Source organism: Megalobrama amblycephala, linkage group LG5 (genome assembly GCF_018812025.1).
Source record: "Megalobrama amblycephala isolate DHTTF-2021 linkage group LG5, ASM1881202v1, whole genome shotgun sequence".
Taxonomy (NCBI): Eukaryota; Metazoa; Chordata; class Actinopteri; order Cypriniformes; family Xenocyprididae; genus Megalobrama; species Megalobrama amblycephala.
The window spans coordinates 19,461,986-19,479,671 of record NC_063048.1 but is presented as its reverse complement, the minus strand read 5'-3'; the positions used below and the strand labels follow the sequence as shown (position 1 = coordinate 19,479,671).

The following is a 17,686-nucleotide window of genomic DNA, read 5'->3' as shown; positions in this document are numbered from 1 at the left end:
ATCCAAATAAATACCATACTTACGCGATTAGACATGCTGCATGACGAACACTTTGTAAAGATCCATTTTGAGGGTTATATTAGCTGTGTGAACTTTGTTTATGCTGTTTAAGGTAAGCGCGAGTTCCGTGGGTGGGGAGCAGGAGAATTTAAAGGGGCAGCGCAGCCTGAATCGGTGCATATTTAATGATGCCCCAAAATAGGCAGTTTAAAAAATGAATAAAAAAAATCTATGGGGTATTTTGAGCTGAAACTTCACAGACACATTCAGGGGACACCTTAGACTTATATTACATCTTTTAAAAAGACGTTCTACGGCACCTTTAATATTTCTCATTAATAAAATATTATTTCAAACTACTCCAAGAGTTGTCATGACTGAAATGGAAATATGTTGACAATGAATTGACGGCAGTGTTTAATACAACCCTGTGAATATTATGTGCAAATCAGAATTAATGTTTAAGCAGAGATTGCTTCTGGTAAGAAAATAATGATTCACAATTAAATTACATTAATCTTTTATTTTAATGAAAAATACTAATCCGCAGGTTATGTGTATATCATATGTGTATTTTCATTGCGAAGGTTTCTTAGGCCTTAGCAAACTGTACATACATAAATATCCTTTTCTTTGATATCAGTGGTTTACATACAGTAAAGTATATATTCATGACAGTTAACTTGAATATTACAGCAGGTAAGTTAAGATCAAAAATTAAAAATCAACAACAAATTCAATGAAATCAATTGTTGTTTTAAAACCAAAGGATGACCACATGCCAAAAATACATATAAAAAATATTTGCAATATAGAGTTCATAAATTTTTCATCTTCTTTTTTTTTTTTTTTTTTTTTTTTAAAGTTATTAATTTGATAAAAGCAATTCCACACCTTTCAGTTTTTTCCAATAAATTCATCTTCCCATGATTAAAAAGGCCTTTAGACCTGATTAACTCTTTCGACAGTACCAGTGTTGAGTTAATATCCTACGCTCTATTTTCCTCCCTCGTGTCAAATATGGAAGAACATCAGTAGAACTAACAACACCTGACAGCAGTTTTCAGTGCAATAGGCTTTGTTCTAACATCTACACGAGACTCAGTGACATACTGTAAAATTAGCAGCTGTACAAGGACACGATAATAATTCACTTTGGCTGCCAAACTCTTAATTATGTCAGTTGCCAATTTAGGGGGAAACCCATTGCTGAGCTGCTCATATGGGCGGAGGCCCGTTGGTGTAGCTGAGCATGGGGTGGAAGGAGCGGGCAAAGTTGTTAAGTTGGGCACAGCTGTAGTCTTCCTCAGACGTAGGCACAAGACAGGCCACGACCACCACCAGCAGCAGGATGATCTGCAGGGGCAGAGCGGCCCAGAGGACACGCTTAATGAAGCTTTTGCACCAGGACGGTGGGTCTTCCTCTTCAGAATGGGAGGAACCGGATCCAGCGGCGCTGCGAGACCTGCTAAACATTGGACAGCACAAAGAGATGGAAATGCTCAGATGCAAAACTAGGTAAATAAGAGAAATTACATTTGTTGTGTAGCTATTTCTAAAACTGTAGCTAAGGAAACGGATTAGAAGATGTAGGCTTTCATATTTACTGGATGGAATCATTTTTATATTTATCTCTTGTCTGTTATATGATATTTGGAACCGCATTAGCCGCCCAAGCTTGACACAGATAGAGAGTTTGAAATATTCAGTAGCATTTAAAAGCAAAAGGGCCAGTTTATTCTTTATAAATATGCCTTTTTGTTAGAGCGCTGTTAAACAGAGTGAATGCTAACAGGAAAAAGCATAGCTCAACAAGTATCAGATTAAGGCAAAGAATTCTCAATATCTGTTTGCAGGTGCTGTGGCCTAATGGTTAAAGAAATACGCTGGAAGAAACTAAATGTTTTATGTTCGAAACCAACAAGGCGCAAACCAAGAACGATCACCATTGTGCCCTCTGAGCAAGATAATTACATCTCGGTTACAGCAGACAAACTGACTAAGTATACTATGATACAAATGACTGTAATAATAATTTAATCTGACTTTCTTGAAACACTAATCACTAGGAAGTGACTGGAAATGCTAATACAATTTTCACCCCAAAAAATGAAAATTCTGTCATCATTTGCTCATCCTCATGTCGTTCCAAAACTGTATGACTTTCTTTTCTCTGTTTAACAATTATCTTGTACTAAAATATAAAAATAGTAACAAAATGTGGTAATTCCATTGTGAATATGCATCTTTAAAGGTGACATTATGGGATTACGTTTCATATTAATGGGACAATGATCTTATGATATATTTTTTAAACATCCTATAATAAAATTTTTTTTTTATTATAACATAATGGGCCCTATTTTAACGATCTAAGTACATCTTCTAAAGCGTGCGGCGCAGGTGCACTTAGGGTGTGTCCACTTTTGCTAGTTTAAGGATGGGAAAAATGGTCGGCACGCCCGGTGCATGGTCTAAAAGGGTTGTCCCTATTCTCTTAATGAGACACGGGTGTGTTTTGGGCGTAACGTGCAAAAAAACAACAACCAGAGTCTCATCTCCCATTCCCTTTAAAAGCCAGCTGCGCTCATGCCATGGCACAGATTCGCTATTTACAAGGTGGATTTTGCAAGTGGAAAAACTTAATGCTTCTCTACTGAGGAAACAGATCTGCTGGTGCGCGAGGTTACAGTGCGCAAGCAGATCATCTACAGGAAAAGCCGGCTTCCACCAAAGCATTTTTATCTTTATGCACACAATAATAATCTTTTACACTGTAATCCTTTTATTTTTAATATTTGCCATGTTTGTGTGCTGCTGCACGTCCCTGTGTGTAATAAGCAGAGTGTAAACACATATAGGCGCATATTACTAACAAGCTCTTTAAATAACAAAACAAATATTGTGCCATTGACTTTACACCAGGTTTCAGTTGGCCAATGGTGCAGTCTATTTCAGTTGCCTCAAAATAGTAACACGCCAACAATGCACCTGAACACACCTCGTTTTCAGACCAGCACGCCCATGGGTGCACAAATGGGCACAAATGCATTTGCTATTTAAAATGCATTTGCTTTTTTAATTAAACTAGCAAAAAACACTTGTGTTGCGCCTGGTGCCGCATTGCGCTGGGTGTATGATAGAGCCCAAAGTGGTAATTTCATTTTGAATATGCATCTTTAAAGGGGACCTAATGGGATTATGTCTTTTACATATTAATGGGAAATGGTATTATTACAAACAATTATTTTATAATTAAAAAAAATCTTTCACCATGACCCAATACAACTATTTGTAACCAAATTTTTAATGCTGGCATATCATGGGAAACCGGACATTGTCACTCCTTTCAGAACTGTCCCAGCAGCTGAGAACCACTGGAATATGTTATCGTGTGTTCTGACATTGAGTCTATGTAAGGCACAGTGATGTTTCTCTAGTATGTCATCAAACTGCACGGATGGCAGATTGGAGGAGGGAGAAGATGATTGATTAGTCGGTGAAAGAGCAGATGTAACACACCAGAGAGAGAAAAAGAGAGAAACCGTTGCCAAGATTGTTCATTGCAGACGCTTGCTGAATAGACAAGAAAATGAACGGCTCAGCAGCAAGCAGCCTAGCTTATCCATATTTACAGCCAAGTATCAGAAAAATACATAAAACAAGCATGATTTTAAAAAGTGTTGTGATGCTTGTGCATGGTGCATGAGTTCCCTTCATAGTGTCTATCTCAGCTCCCTAACCTGAGCAGTGTCTAGAATCACAGAAGATGATGGAAGTCATCAGCATGAGCCTTTAGGTTGCTAATATTTCTGCATGCATATCATGCTGAATCTCTGCAAGGGTGGTCTGTCAGGTTTGTAGGACAATGTCCACTTAGGGGGTCAACCCAGACCCATTAGCGCTAGGGGCCTACGGTCAGTTCATGGGTTGAGTTCCATTATCTTCCGAGTGTTCTAGAAACCAGGAGAAAGGTACCTGTGAAGTGGACTGCTCACACAGGCTCCGGGCTGTGACAGACTACTTTTGCCCCGTGGCTGTTTGCAATGAACAGGGGGGTAAAAGAAAGAAAGAATGTTTCAGTCCAGGCAAATAAAGACAAAGCTACTGATGAAAGAACCCAAAAAAGAAGAGCACCAACAAAATCAAATGAGGGGGTGACAGCACCTCTATGGAGACAAAGAAACTGGTTCTTCGTGACACCATTCTCAGAAAAATGGCCTTGCCAACAAGGGATTCTTTAATATTTAAAAAGCTTTGAAGACATTTTAAGCTCATTTCATACATTCACTGGACAAATGGCCTGTTTTCTGAGAGTGACTCTAACAAAATCTGCAGAGAACATGTCAAAGGTCATATTTCACCAAGGAAGTTATGTATTACATAAAGATCATAATGAATCCACCATTAAGATTTTTTTTGCATTCCGATATTATTTTAATAAGCATTTTACCTACAAATTACTGCAATGCAGAAAAAATGTGTATTTATGTATATTTATGAAAATATTCTTACATTACAGTAAGACTTTGCTGATTTATGTTATTTAAAATCATTACTGTGTATTACTGTGATGAGAATCTGATGCAAATTCTTATAAATAAAAATAAACAGAATGAAACATCTGGACATATTACAGTAATAATTTAAAGGGAACATGTGCTTAAATGTGATTAAAATAATGTTGCAATGCAAAAAAAAAGGCATCATTTTCTTCATGAAAAATATAATTTCAGACTTTCTTTTGATTTTGAGGTTAAATATGACCTGGACATTTTTTTTTTTTTCATAGAACCAGTATTCCTTGAAGACTATAGTGTGGGAATCTAGAATAAACATGAATGTGGGAAAATGAGTAGAGGAACCAACCAAACCAGAATTTAGGGGTGTGATACAGGTGTGACTAGTTGTTTTAAGGATGTAAAACGCACTTGGAGCAATCAACGGGATGTGAAAACAAAACAGGGATAAATCACATCTCCAGTCCTGATGCGGCTCTTGCATTAGAGGAGAGCATGCTGGGATAGGTTCTGAGTTTCGGAGGAACTCTGAGCAATATGCTAATTAGGTGTCAAGTGTGTTTTGGAGGCCAAGTTTCAGGGACATTCAAGTGTCAAACTACCGCCTCAACGTGACAAGCAAAACACTGATCTCTGAAGGGCCCAACAGAACATGAGCGTGATGTGTTACCGATCGCTGGCGACTGGGAGTGCTGCGTCCAGACACAGGGCTTAGGGAACCCGAAGTATCCAACTCATCAGCGGACGACCAAGATGACAAGTCCTACAGAGATTGTGTGTGTTGAGGAGGGTTGGAGAAAGAAAGTGTGAGGTAACTTAAACTAGACATAAAAACTGGAATAAGTTTAGTATAGCACATCAGGATTATTATAATTACCTGAAAACTAAAAGTATAAAAAAAAAACATTTTTGTTACTTTTTTAAAATAAAATTAACTTTAAAATATAATACAAACAAAACTAAAACTAATTTATTGCCAAGGTAGCAATTCTCATTTTCATTTAGTTTAACTTGACGTACTAAAATAAATAAAACTAAAATGGAAATAAAATTAATGAAAACTATATAGGCATTGAAAAAAAAAAACTAATAAAAATGGCAAAACACTTTCAACTAAAAAAAAAAAAAAAAAAAAAAAAAAATATATATATATATATATATATATATATATAAACATTTTCACAAAACTTTCTTGGCTCCCAGAATATTTTATTGTATGAATATCTGAACATACAATATATTAAAAGAAAAAAAAAAAACAGCCTAGCTTCATGCAAACTTTTTTTTTTTTTTTTATCAGCACTTGAATTTAGGTATGTTTCATAAAAAAAAAAAAAAAAAAAAAAAAAAAAAAAAAGATGATGCAGAGATTCTCTATTCTTTCAGAAGTTGTGTAATAGGGCCAAAGACGGAAAGCCATCAATTGGCGGGAAAGTGTTGTCTCGTAAATTACGGAAAATTATGTCAATGGCGTGGAAAGAGTTAATTCATTTCCAGGCACTAATACACTGCTCTACGGAAGAGGATTAGGGCCAAGCAATAATAAAAAAATAAAACCATCTCGAGATTAAAGTTGTTAAATTTCGAGAAAAAAGTCGTTAAATTTCGAGAAAAAAGTCGTTAAATTTCGAGAAAAAAGTGGAGATAAAATGAGTATAAAGTCATTAAATTACGAGAATAAACTCATTAAATTACGAGAAAAAGTCATTAAATTACGAGAACAAATTCGTTAAAAATAAACACTATTTGGATTTTAATAGGCAAATACTTAAGAGTCTATGGATGGATCATTATTACAGTGATTATTATTTTTCTAGCATGTTTATGTTTGACAACAGTTCTTTTAACCATAAAAGATGGAGTGTGTAGCTTTTCATTTCTTAACCATGTAGGAAGACGAATCATTGATATATACCAAGGTGACAATGTCAAGATTCATCAGAAATAACATTTCTATCAAGAGGTACATCAATTTTTGGTCAAGATCATGTAGGTGAGCACTCTGTAAAGTCTATACCAGCACATCACAAAGACTTTCAATGAATTTAAGGTCAGGACTCAGAGGTGCCAATTCATGTATGAAAATGCTTCTTCATGCTCCCTCCCAGACATTTTTTTCACAATTTGAGCCTGATGAATCTTGACATTGTCATCCTGGAATATGGCTATGATACGTCTTCCTACATGGTTGTTTAAGAAATGAAAAGCTACACACTCCGTTTTTAATGGTTAAAAGAATTGTTGCCAAACATATAACATGCTAGAAAACATCCATAGACTCGTAAGTATTAAAATCCAAACATTAACTTTTATTTTTTGGGCCGGGCAGTGTATTATTTTAGTCAAAACAGGCAAACTGAGGACATCCATGTTTTTGTGACAATGTTAGTAACTAACCTGCTGACTGCTGGTGATGTCTAGGGCCTTCTGTAGCTCTCTAATGTCTCGTGTGACCTCCTTCAGCAACAGCTTGAGACGGTTCCCGATCACATGCACCTTCTCTTTGGCTTCCAGACAATCACTGCCTTCCGAGTGGACCAGCAGCTGAAGGGACATGTCCTGCAGGGACGCCACCTTCAGCTGCGTGTCCAGCAACTCTCGACGGATTTGCTGTGGAACAAGCGGTTTAATCAAAACAAGCCAAGCCAACTGTAACCCAAATATGCTGTATAAACAGAACAGAGAAATCATTTACCAGAAGTGTTTTGTGATGCTCCTGTAGCGTATCGCTGTCCTGAGTGTGGTCAATCGGGACAATCTCATTCCTCCTTCGATCGATATTCTCCAGCCACAGAAGGAGACCGTGACTCATCTCGTGGAAGTCCTGAGCATTAGAAAAAACAAGAATCAGATGCTTTTACACCATCTGTGTTTTTAGCCCCTAAACAATTACACCTTCCAGCATCATATTTGCTGAATGAAATCCAACACTTGTTTCTTACTCATTTTGGGGAGCTGATTCCATTAATAGAGCCTGTTTTGCTCTAGCATGTCACACTTTTCACAAAATAGTGAGCATTTTTGGCGCGGAAATCTTGTGTTATCCCTTAAGCAGCAACCTGTCTGCTCTCTGAGCCAGGTTCTAACTATTTGTTTATTTGTAATTCTCAGCTGATTTTCTTGTGTATAACATTATTTTATGCCTAATCCCGATTTCAAGGTTAGAATTGTGGCCAGTGACAGAACTGTGAAAAAACTGTACATGTTCAGGTAATTAGGTAATATTAGACCTTTTGTGTACATCTTCTTATAAAAGCTTCAAGATCAGTTGTTGGTGAGGTATTTCTTGCCTGGCACTGCATGAGAGCGTGTTGGAGAGCATTCCTCCACTCATCCAGAGAGCTGCTCAGACGTTCCCAGCGGTTATTCATCTCCTTCAGCCGACGCTGCAGGTCTCTTGCCTCGTCGCTGTCCGACTGCACAAACTCAGCGCTGCAGAGGTTAATGGACAGCACAATGGCCTTACGCTTATCCAGAGCCTTCTGCAGCTCCTGCGTGGAGTCACAGGTCAACAGAGAAAAAAAAGTGTCAATGATGAACAAGCTGGACAACAAACAAACAATAAAACAACAACAACAAAAAAGATAACCAATTGACCCTTCGCCGGGAGTTTGATTGACAGGCGATCTAACCAATCAGAATGCCGACTCCGCCATTTTGTCCGACAAAGCAGTCAGGTGTTAGAAGTTTAAAGGTCCCGTTCTTCGTGATCCCATGTTTCAAACTTTAGTTAGTGTGTAATGTTGTTGTTAGAGTATAAATAAAATCTGTAAAATTTTAAAGCCCAAAGTTCAATGCCAAGCGAGATATTTTATTTAACAGAAGTCGCCTACATCGAACGGCCAGTTTGGACTACATCCCTCTACTTCCTTCTTTAATGACGTCACTAAAACAGTTTTTGACTAACCTCTGCCCACAGGAATACACAAGAGTTGCATTTGTAGTGTGTGTTTGTCGCCATGTCGTCGAAATGCTGTTATTTTCATCCCGCAGTCCAATCACCGGGTCTGATTCCGGCTCAAATTGATAGGGTAAAATTAAAGACATGTTTACAATAACACTGAGCACGTGCATCTCCACGTTATGGTAAGAGGCATGACCTTTCTGGGCAAGGAGTGCTAAGCTGCTGTCGAATCACAACACAGGAACCGCTGGCACAATCAGAACTCGTTACGTATTTCTGAAGGAGGGACTTCATAGAACAAGGAAGTCATCAGCCCGTTTTTATGACAGTGGAAACAGCGGTATACAGATAAGTAAATTATGTGAAAAATACTGTGTTTTTTTTACACGCAAAACATGAACACATGTTATATTGCACACTATATAATCACTATATAATCACAATCAAAACTTCAAAAAACCACGAAAAACGGGACCTTTAACCTCGGTGGAGTTAAACTTGAAAAAATTGTGTATATTGACGTATTTCCGTGTTTGAAACAACATTCCTTCTCATGTTCATTCATGTTTATTTGATGTTATAAATGGACTCGTAGGAAGAGATGATCAGTTCACGAGGCTCTTGAGCTGAGGGGCTACTGCAATCTGTCACAACCATGGTCACGACACATTAAAGAGCCACAAAACGTTTTTTATTGTTTGAATTTCTTAAAAAACTACACAGTTTGAAAGCTGGGACTTTGTTTAATATCATAAGTAACCTGCTTTGTCTTGTCTGTCGATGTGTTGTCAGTGTCCTCTTTGCTCCGCAATGTATTTTTTACTGCGTGTGGCATGGTAGCGCCACAGCTTGTCGGACAAAGCAACAGTAACTAAGGGGGTGGGTCTTTGCGAAGGGTCAATTGTTCAAAGAATATGGCATTAGTGATATTTATAGTTTTTATTACAATTTTGAATCAGCTTTTATTTTTATGTCATCATTTTAATGATCCAAATGATCAACATGATCAAAACTTTGCTGAAAAAACATGCCTTCTTTCGTCTGATTGGTAGTTTATACTTTTTTAGCAAGTAAAAAGCCCTTTATAGTATAATTGTGAAAATGTCCACTTTCAGGTCATGGTTCACAGTCTTTTTGCTTTTAACCATATAAATATCAGCAACTGCACCAAACTGCATATTTTTGTCCAGTTTTGGTCCTCTGAATAAATTTGAGGTGCTTTTTCTCTGCGAGTATGAGCTCCATATTCTCAATATTTTATACTATATGAGCCATAAAAGCCTGATGGGTCAAATTTGATACTCAACTATGAAACATATACAAACTTTTTTTTTTAAAGATTTTATATGTATAAAGGTTCAATAAACTGTTTTATGTCATTTTGTTATGTCAGTGTAACTGTTCTGTCATTTTGTTATGTGCTTTTGTCATGTCTATATTTCTACATAGCATTATTTTTGTCAGTTTTAGTAATTTTAGTACTTAAACCTATTGGTAACACTTTAAAATTAGATCTTATTTGTTAACAGTTGTTGATTGTTAACATTTTTACAGCATTTATTAACTTTGCTAAAGTTAGTTCTGTCATGACAACTCTCAGAGTGTTTGGCATGGAAATGGATATGACAATGTTGATATGTTTTGGCGAAATAGATCTGCTATGCTGCTGCTGTTGGTTATTCCTGCTACTGCTATAGAGCAAGTACGGGACTTGCTACTGCCAATACATACACGACACACTGCTGTGAGCAAGTAAGACATGCTGCTGCTGTACAATATTGCATACATGAATTACCCGTAGCAGATCTATACAGGTGGAGCTGGGGAAGGGGGAGGGTTTCTGAAAGCATGCTGCAACTGCTGCAGCAAATGCTGACCAAGTATTTGAAGTAGGGATGCACCGATAACGATGCCAATATCAGTATCGGGCCTGATAACAAGCTTGTGTACTCATACTCCTACTAAAATACCCCCGATACCAGCAGCAGAAACAATGTCAGCCTCAGGGGTGTGGAAATACTTCAACACACACATTGCGAATTGCATGCTTTCAATCACAATTCGTTATCGATTAATAAAGGCGGGATAGTCGGAATCACGCTGAATGAAACAGACCAGAAGCGCTCTCTCTCGCGTGCGCGCTCTTTCATTCTTGCGCGTGATCCCAGTTCTGTCAGACAGCGCGCGATCAGTTCTCCTCGCGCCTGAATGGTCAAATAAACACATAGTTGTCACAATGTCCATCGTGTGGAGTATCTCACGTAAATACAGTCAGTTATGGCTTAAGTGGACGTAAATTTGGGTTAAAACGGAATATATGTCATGGATTCAGTCTTAAAGGGACTGTAGCCTATATTTGTCATTAACGCTAATAAAAATACAAAAGATTTTAAATAAATGTATACATGGTAAATAAACCTACTGTATCTGAAAAATATTTTATTTGTATCTCTATAGTAGGCTATTTGTTGTATTGTTTGTAATTTGTGTGTAAATTTCTTTTTATATATATCAACAATTATATAAATATTGGTAATTATGCCCTTTGAAGGTTATTGGACACTGTGAACTTTTTGTTCTTTAAGTTTGTGACAAGTACATAAAAATTGAAGATTGAATTAAGGACCTTTTAGCCTGTGCTTTATTTAATAAAAATGTTTATGTTCATTTTAGTTAAAAGCACATTAACTAGGGTTAACAGACACATGTCAACAAATGAAACCTTATTGTAAAGTTGTTACCATTGTGTTTCAGTTAGTTTTTTCATCTAATATTTATATATTATTTCGGTTTTATTTCAATTACTGTTCATTGTAAAATAAGATAGTTAACAATAATAACCCAAGTGTCTGACCTTGAGTTTCTTGATACGTAGTTCGATGGTCTGTATGTCTGTGCTGAGGTCCTGTCCCCGCTGCTGCTCCAGCTCTTCTTCTGCCTGGTCCAGCCAGCTGCAGATGTTCTTCAGGTCTGAGTTGAACTGCTGCCACTGCTGCATGTTCTGCTTCATGCGCATCTCTTTACTGAGAGCCTGAGCCTGCAGCAGCTCCCAGCGCTCGATCACACCTGCACAATACAAATGACAACATTTGTTCAGAGCTCTGCATAATTGCTTATGTCATCTGGGTTACACTTTACACAGGGTTCCCACTCTTTCATGAACACCAGATTCAAGGACTTTTTAAAGCACCATTTATTTTATATCAAGCACCTATCAAATTCACATCACATATGGAGATGAAGTTGTTCCAAACCTGTTTGAATTTCATTGTTCTGCTGAACACAAAGAAAGATATTTGGAAGAATGTCAATAACCAAACAGATCTCGCCCCCATTGACTACCATAGTAATTATTTTTCCTACTATGGTAGTCAATAGGGGGCGAGATCTGTTTGGTTACTGACATTCTTCCAAATATCTTTCTTTGTGTTCAGCAGAACAGTGAAATTCAAACAGGTTTGGAACAACTTGAGGGTGAATAAATGATGACAGAATTTTCATTTTTGGTTGAACTATAACTTTAAGGACAAGTCTCAGCACGTGTTGTCTGTCCCTTTAAGGCTCTTGTGCGCATCTAATATATTGACACGCATTCGATTTTCTCTCAACTGTTTACTTTAACTTTACACTTAACCAATGGTGTAAACCTTGTGTGTATTGACAGTATTAGCAGAATAAGATGCGAATGATAACTTTGTCCAGCAAATGCAGCGTTTGACAGGCTTTTTGAGTGTGCGCTCTTCGGGTGTATTGCTCAGAAAAGCACGTCAGATCACGCAGATAAAATGTTTAAATGGCAAGGCTTTAAAACTCATGCAAATAATAAACTTTTGTGATTGTGAATAACTGCAGTGTTGCGTGAGTATAACTCTACCGCTGTGTTAAAGGGTTAGTTCACCCAAAAATGAAAATTATGTCATTAATGACTCACCCTCATGTCGTTCCAAACCCGTAAGACCTTCGTTCATCTTCGGAACACAGTTTAAGATATTTTAAATTTTTCAGTCCGAGAGCTTTCTGTCCCTCCATTGAAATGTATGTACGGTATACTGTCCATGTCCCAGGAAGGTAATAAAAACATCATCAAAGTAGTCCATGTGACATCAGTGGGTTAGTTAGAAGTTTTTGAAGCATCTAAAAATGCCAGCTTATTGGTGCATTACCGCCCCCTTCTGCTCCGGACAGTGACGCGATTAGGACATCCGCGACATGCACACCTATGCACCACTTAAAAAAATATAGCAATACCAAAATAAAAACAATGTAGAATAGCATGAATACAGTGTGCGTCTCCCTCAGACTGTAAACGAAGCTAGGGCGCACCAGATAACATGTCAGCAGCGTCACTGTCCGGAGCAGAAGGGGGCGGTAATGCACCAATAAGCTGGATGTCAACCGCTGTAAAACAGGAAAGAAGAAGAAGCAGCGTCACTGTGGAGTGAAAGCGGATATACAACAGACCCCGAAGAGAAGACAATGCTGAATAAAGTTGCAGTTTTTGTTATTTTGGACCAAAATGTATTTTAGATGCTTCAAAAACTTCTAACTAACCCACTGATGTCACATGGACTACTTTGATGATGTTTTTATTACCTTTCTGGACATGGACAGTATACTGTACATACATTTTCAATGGAGGGACAGAAAGCTCTCGGACTAAATCTAAAATATCTTAAACTGTGTTCCGAAGATGAACGGAGGCCTTACGGGTTTGGAACGACATGAGGGTGAGTCATAATGACATAATTTTCATTTTTGGGTGAACTAACCCTTTAACATGTGATGTGAATGTATGTCACTTTGTACTACACAGTATGTTGAGACAGAGGCGAAAGGACTGCAACTGACAAAAAGCACTAAAGCACGATACAACAATATTTCTTCAAAAGCAGATCGTGGAGACCTTTTAATCATCCATGATAAAATCGCACACATTCTTATAGGGGTGTGCGATTTTGATCGTGGACGATTAAAAGGTCTCCACGATCAAAATCGCACACCCCTATAAGAATGTTCATTTCAGACACAGCAAGTGTCACAGCTCAAATGTCCAAACCCTGCCTAATAACAAGCGAGGGGAAGTACCGCAATGGAAAACACACGGAAACTGATTGTAAAATATTATTCCAAAACAAATATACTAGGACTAAGAGGGGCATGTTATAATTTTCACAAAATTTATTTCAAATTTAATTCAAGCACTTTCAAGGACCAATATTTGTTTTCAAGTACTTTCCAGGCCTTGAATTCATGTGTCTGAAATCCAAGTACTTTCAAGGTGCGTGGGAACCCTGTTTATAGTAAAAATATAATTTAATAACATTAACAATCCTTATTACATTGTATGGTGCATCAGACACAAGGAAATCAAAATCCACTATTCATTATTTTCTTAATAATTGTTTCTGATATTATTCAGTGCATGCTATTCTAATAAATAAATGATATTTAATCCAAAATATATGCATTTAGCTGCATTTTTGCAATCTTTAATACCATGTCTCACCCACTAATAATCAATTTTTTCGAAACATTAAATTTAAAACATTCAAAATAGTTTGAAATGTTATGAAACTTTCATATAGACATTAGTCACGATAGACGCCATATTGAATTTAACATGGATGAAAATGAGGCTGTGAGGAATAGACATATAAAGGTCCAATATCACAATTTTCATTCCTGTCAAAAAATTTAATTTGGCACTATCCTAAGGTCCACACATCTAGTGTCTTATGCAACATATATAATGTTTATAATGACTAGGGCTGTAACGATATGCGATATGAAACCGAAATCGCGATACGCAGGTCCACGAACCTGTATCGCGATGTGAGAAGGCAGAATCGCGACACACCCCTTCCAACTCCCAGAGTTATCCTTCCTGTCCAGATCCAATGCTACCACATTTCTAAATTACTATAAGTATTAGGGGTGTAACGATTTATTGTAGATGGTGTGTCTCAATCAGCTCTCTAGTTCAGTAAGTGTTTCGGGCACACATTGAATCTTGCAAGCAGGTTTAAACGTTTCTCATGTCAGTCTCTTGCATGGTCGCGTGAGAAAAGTCGTGGCTTTCTTTCACCGCAGTGCACAGCAACAGCTGTGCTCACAGAAAAGCAAAAGACGCTTGCGATGCTTTGCTTTAAGAAGTTCTGTGGGGCCGTTCACATATTGCGTCTTTTCCGCGTGCAAGTCAGTTATTATTTTCAAATGTAGCTGCGCGGCAGGCGCGCTCATAATGGGATCAACGCGGTCGCGACGCGCATGCAATTCTCAACTTCTCAGAATGCCGCAAGCGCACTGCAGGTCGTGTGACAAGAATCAACCAATCAGCTATGGCCTTTCCGTAACAAAACATCAAAAGCTCAGCCGAACAGCTGATCATAGCTGTACATGGTGGTTTTTATATCTTATCTCCATCAATATATCTCGTAGTAAAACTAATGCAAGGGCTAGAAATCATTTATCCTTTGCAGAAATATCCTGATCCTCTTGGAGAGCTCAGTTCATGGTTGCATAGCAACGACCGACGCCACGGGAGCGCAAGCGCTTTGGAAAGAAGGAGAAGCGGTGCGGCCGCGCCTTCCACGCGTTTTTAGACGCGATATGTGAACGGCCCCTATTCATAATTCTAAGTTCATGTTAAATTTAACATTTTTTTCAGTGACAGACAGCCCTATTCAACTGTTAATTTGAATACAGAAGGTTTTTATTAAAATTTTATATTTATTTATTTTATTGAAATGTGATCTTGTATGTACAACAAGGAAAATTATTGAAATTTGTTCATGTTTTTTTTAATAAATCTTGTTTGAATTTCACTTTCATTTTGTTCAAAATATCGTGATACGTATCGTGAACTCCGTATCGAGATACGTACCGTATCGTGACCTGAGCGTATCGTTACACCCCTAATAATGACATATTCTGCTTTTTTCCTCAGCTCTATTGCCTATATAAGGTACTAACAGCATTAGTTTTAATGAGAAGTTTGAAGAATGCATGTGTTTATGTGCATGGCACAGTGTATGATATGGTTTTGTACCTGAGGTTTGGGACTCTGAGCTGTTGGGGTTGACGAAGCCTGATGTCTTGTCTTCCTCGTCTTTCAGTTCAAATCCCACTCGCTTTACTGCATCTATACTGCCACGGCATTCTTCAAGAAGACGCATCTGTGAGAATAAAATATAACAAACAAGTCATTTTACTAATTTAGCAAATGCTAGCACATTTTTACTACAGTGACGGTTCCTATTTTCACTCACATAACCCATGTAGGTGGCATCCAGCTCAGGGCCAGTGGGAGTTCGGCTGCGTATGATGTTCTCTGTCTGCTGCAGATGGAAGCAGCTGGTGTTAAGAGCTTTATCCAGTTGTCTGATGTGAGTCTCCAGTGATCCAGTGTCACCTGTAGAGGAACATCAAACACTTATCAGTGCAGGAACAACAGGAAGTTGCTCTGAGCTGCATCTGTGCTGTAGTTCGCAGGCCTGATGCAGTGCATGATCAAGAGATGCACATCACAACATTGCTTTCTCATTAGTCAAACATACTAGGTGCTTCTAATCAAATGTATCATTAGTCAAAGCAGTTTACAATCAGAGTGAATTTATGCACTCCTCCAGAATGGCATTAATATAATATTGCATGTTTGTACGTTTGTTCACCATTATTTGTCTGGGGAGTCAATTAAGAAATATTTTCTTATTTACAATGATGGCCTGGATAATGGAGATTTGATAGTTATGCACAGACTAATTGTATGATATTTGGCATTTTGAGATGACCTCTTGTGTTGTGAAATCTGCCGACATCAAGCTTTTTTTTTTTTTTGCATTATGATCAAATTTTCAAGACAATTAAACATTTTCCCACAGAAAAAAACAACAACAACATTATTTAAATTATTAATTATTTTATTTATATTTATTAGGTATTTATAAATCTCATATTTAAACTAGTGTTGTTATTGTTAAGTAAAACTATTAAAAATATTTTTAATTGAAATAAAGCTTTAAAGTATAAATATTAGACGGAAAAACTTTAAAAAAAACCCTTGATGCCTTGGCAACTAACTGAAATAAAAGTTTAAAGTAATAAAATTACTAAGCTAAAAAAATAAAAATAAATGAAAATAAATGAATTAAAGTTGAATAGAAATATTAAAAATGCTAATGCAAATGATAAAAACAACAAAATGACTACAAAATGAAAACATAAAAATAAAAGCCAATTCAAAATATTAATAAATAATATAAAAAGTGTATACATAATATTAAAATAACACTAACTGAAATAAAAATCCTTGTATTACTGTATTTACTGTAATGCAGTGGAAAAATAATGTACAACAGCAATGTGAATCTAATTCCAAAAAATATGCACAAATATGTTTAACAGTAATGAGATGCGTTTTATTGTCATGAAAATAATGTAGAAAATAAATAAATAAAAAAAATAAAAACAAAAATAAAATTCTCTCCCATTTTGACCCTTGTGAACCTCTAGATATCGGCTCCGGCCATTAAAAAACCCATATCAGTCGAACACTAATATTTAAAGAGTAAACACTCAATTTAAATGGATTAGATTTTTAATTTCAATTGTTTATTTGCATTTTTTGTAATTCACAGTCTGCTCTGATTGTAAAATACTGTGAGTAATGCTGTCGATTTGAAAATCCAAAAGCATTAGAAACCAAGGACAAACACCATAGTGAACTTAGTGGGCATCAACCTGTGACACTACATGCAAACGCTGAAAAACTGATTATACTGTGTGAAACAACACAAATCAAAAGAGAAGGGTTAGAAAATACAGCCGATGGTCGCAGCACGCGTCTCTGTGCTTTGATTAGGTTTGTGAGTAGAAACTAAAGATCAGGCAACAGACTAGTAAGCGAGTCCCAGATTTCTGTGACTGCTGTTGCCTACCAGCGCTGGACCTCAGAGTTTGCTCAGTAAGTTTTAGAAATGCCTCAGGACTCTCTGGAATCACTACATCTGAAAGAAACATATGCATACAGTACAAACATGATTGAATGCTGAACCACACTAAAAACTTTTCAGGTCAATCTCACAGGTTTCCTTTATATTACACGACTCTCTGAAATGCTTGATTCTGATTGGTCAGTTGCGACATTCCGAGGTCAGTTATTCACCAATAATGACCGTCGCTTCGTGTCAGGGGGTCCCAATCACTCTATCAGTGTTTACTCTATCAGACAACTGTCTGGATCCCTTACTTATTCTCTCTTATG

The 17,686-nt window shown here is 37.1% G+C and overlaps 1 protein-coding gene across 8 annotated transcripts in view; it reads right to left on the bottom strand.

The window, feature by feature from the left end:
- Positions 1-503: 503 nt before the first annotated feature.
- The window catches only part of syne1b (spectrin repeat containing, nuclear envelope 1b), a 141,802-nt gene continuing 124,619 nt past the window's right edge, over positions 504-17,686 (bottom strand). For 4 of the 8 annotated variants that reach the window (XM_048191034.1, XM_048191031.1, XM_048191037.1 and 1 more), the window contains 10 exons: positions 17,361-17,429; positions 15,693-15,835; positions 15,473-15,599; positions 11,279-11,490; positions 7,811-8,011; positions 7,216-7,344; positions 6,918-7,130; positions 5,191-5,283; positions 3,979-4,037; positions 504-1,468 (listed from right to left, as the gene is read on the bottom strand). In XM_048191034.1, coding sequence (XP_048046991.1) covers positions 1,219-1,468; positions 3,979-4,037; positions 5,191-5,283; positions 6,918-7,130; positions 7,216-7,344; positions 7,811-8,011; positions 11,279-11,490; positions 15,473-15,599; positions 15,693-15,835; positions 17,361-17,429 — 1,496 coding nt within the window. In that variant the 3' untranslated portion in view covers positions 504-1,218. The remainder of the gene's footprint in view (positions 1,469-3,978; positions 4,038-5,190; positions 5,284-6,917; positions 7,131-7,215; positions 7,345-7,810; positions 8,012-11,278; positions 11,491-15,472; positions 15,600-15,692; positions 15,836-17,360; positions 17,430-17,686) is intronic. The other 4 variants (XM_048191032.1, XM_048191036.1, XM_048191035.1 and 1 more) reach the window with 4 other exon arrangements.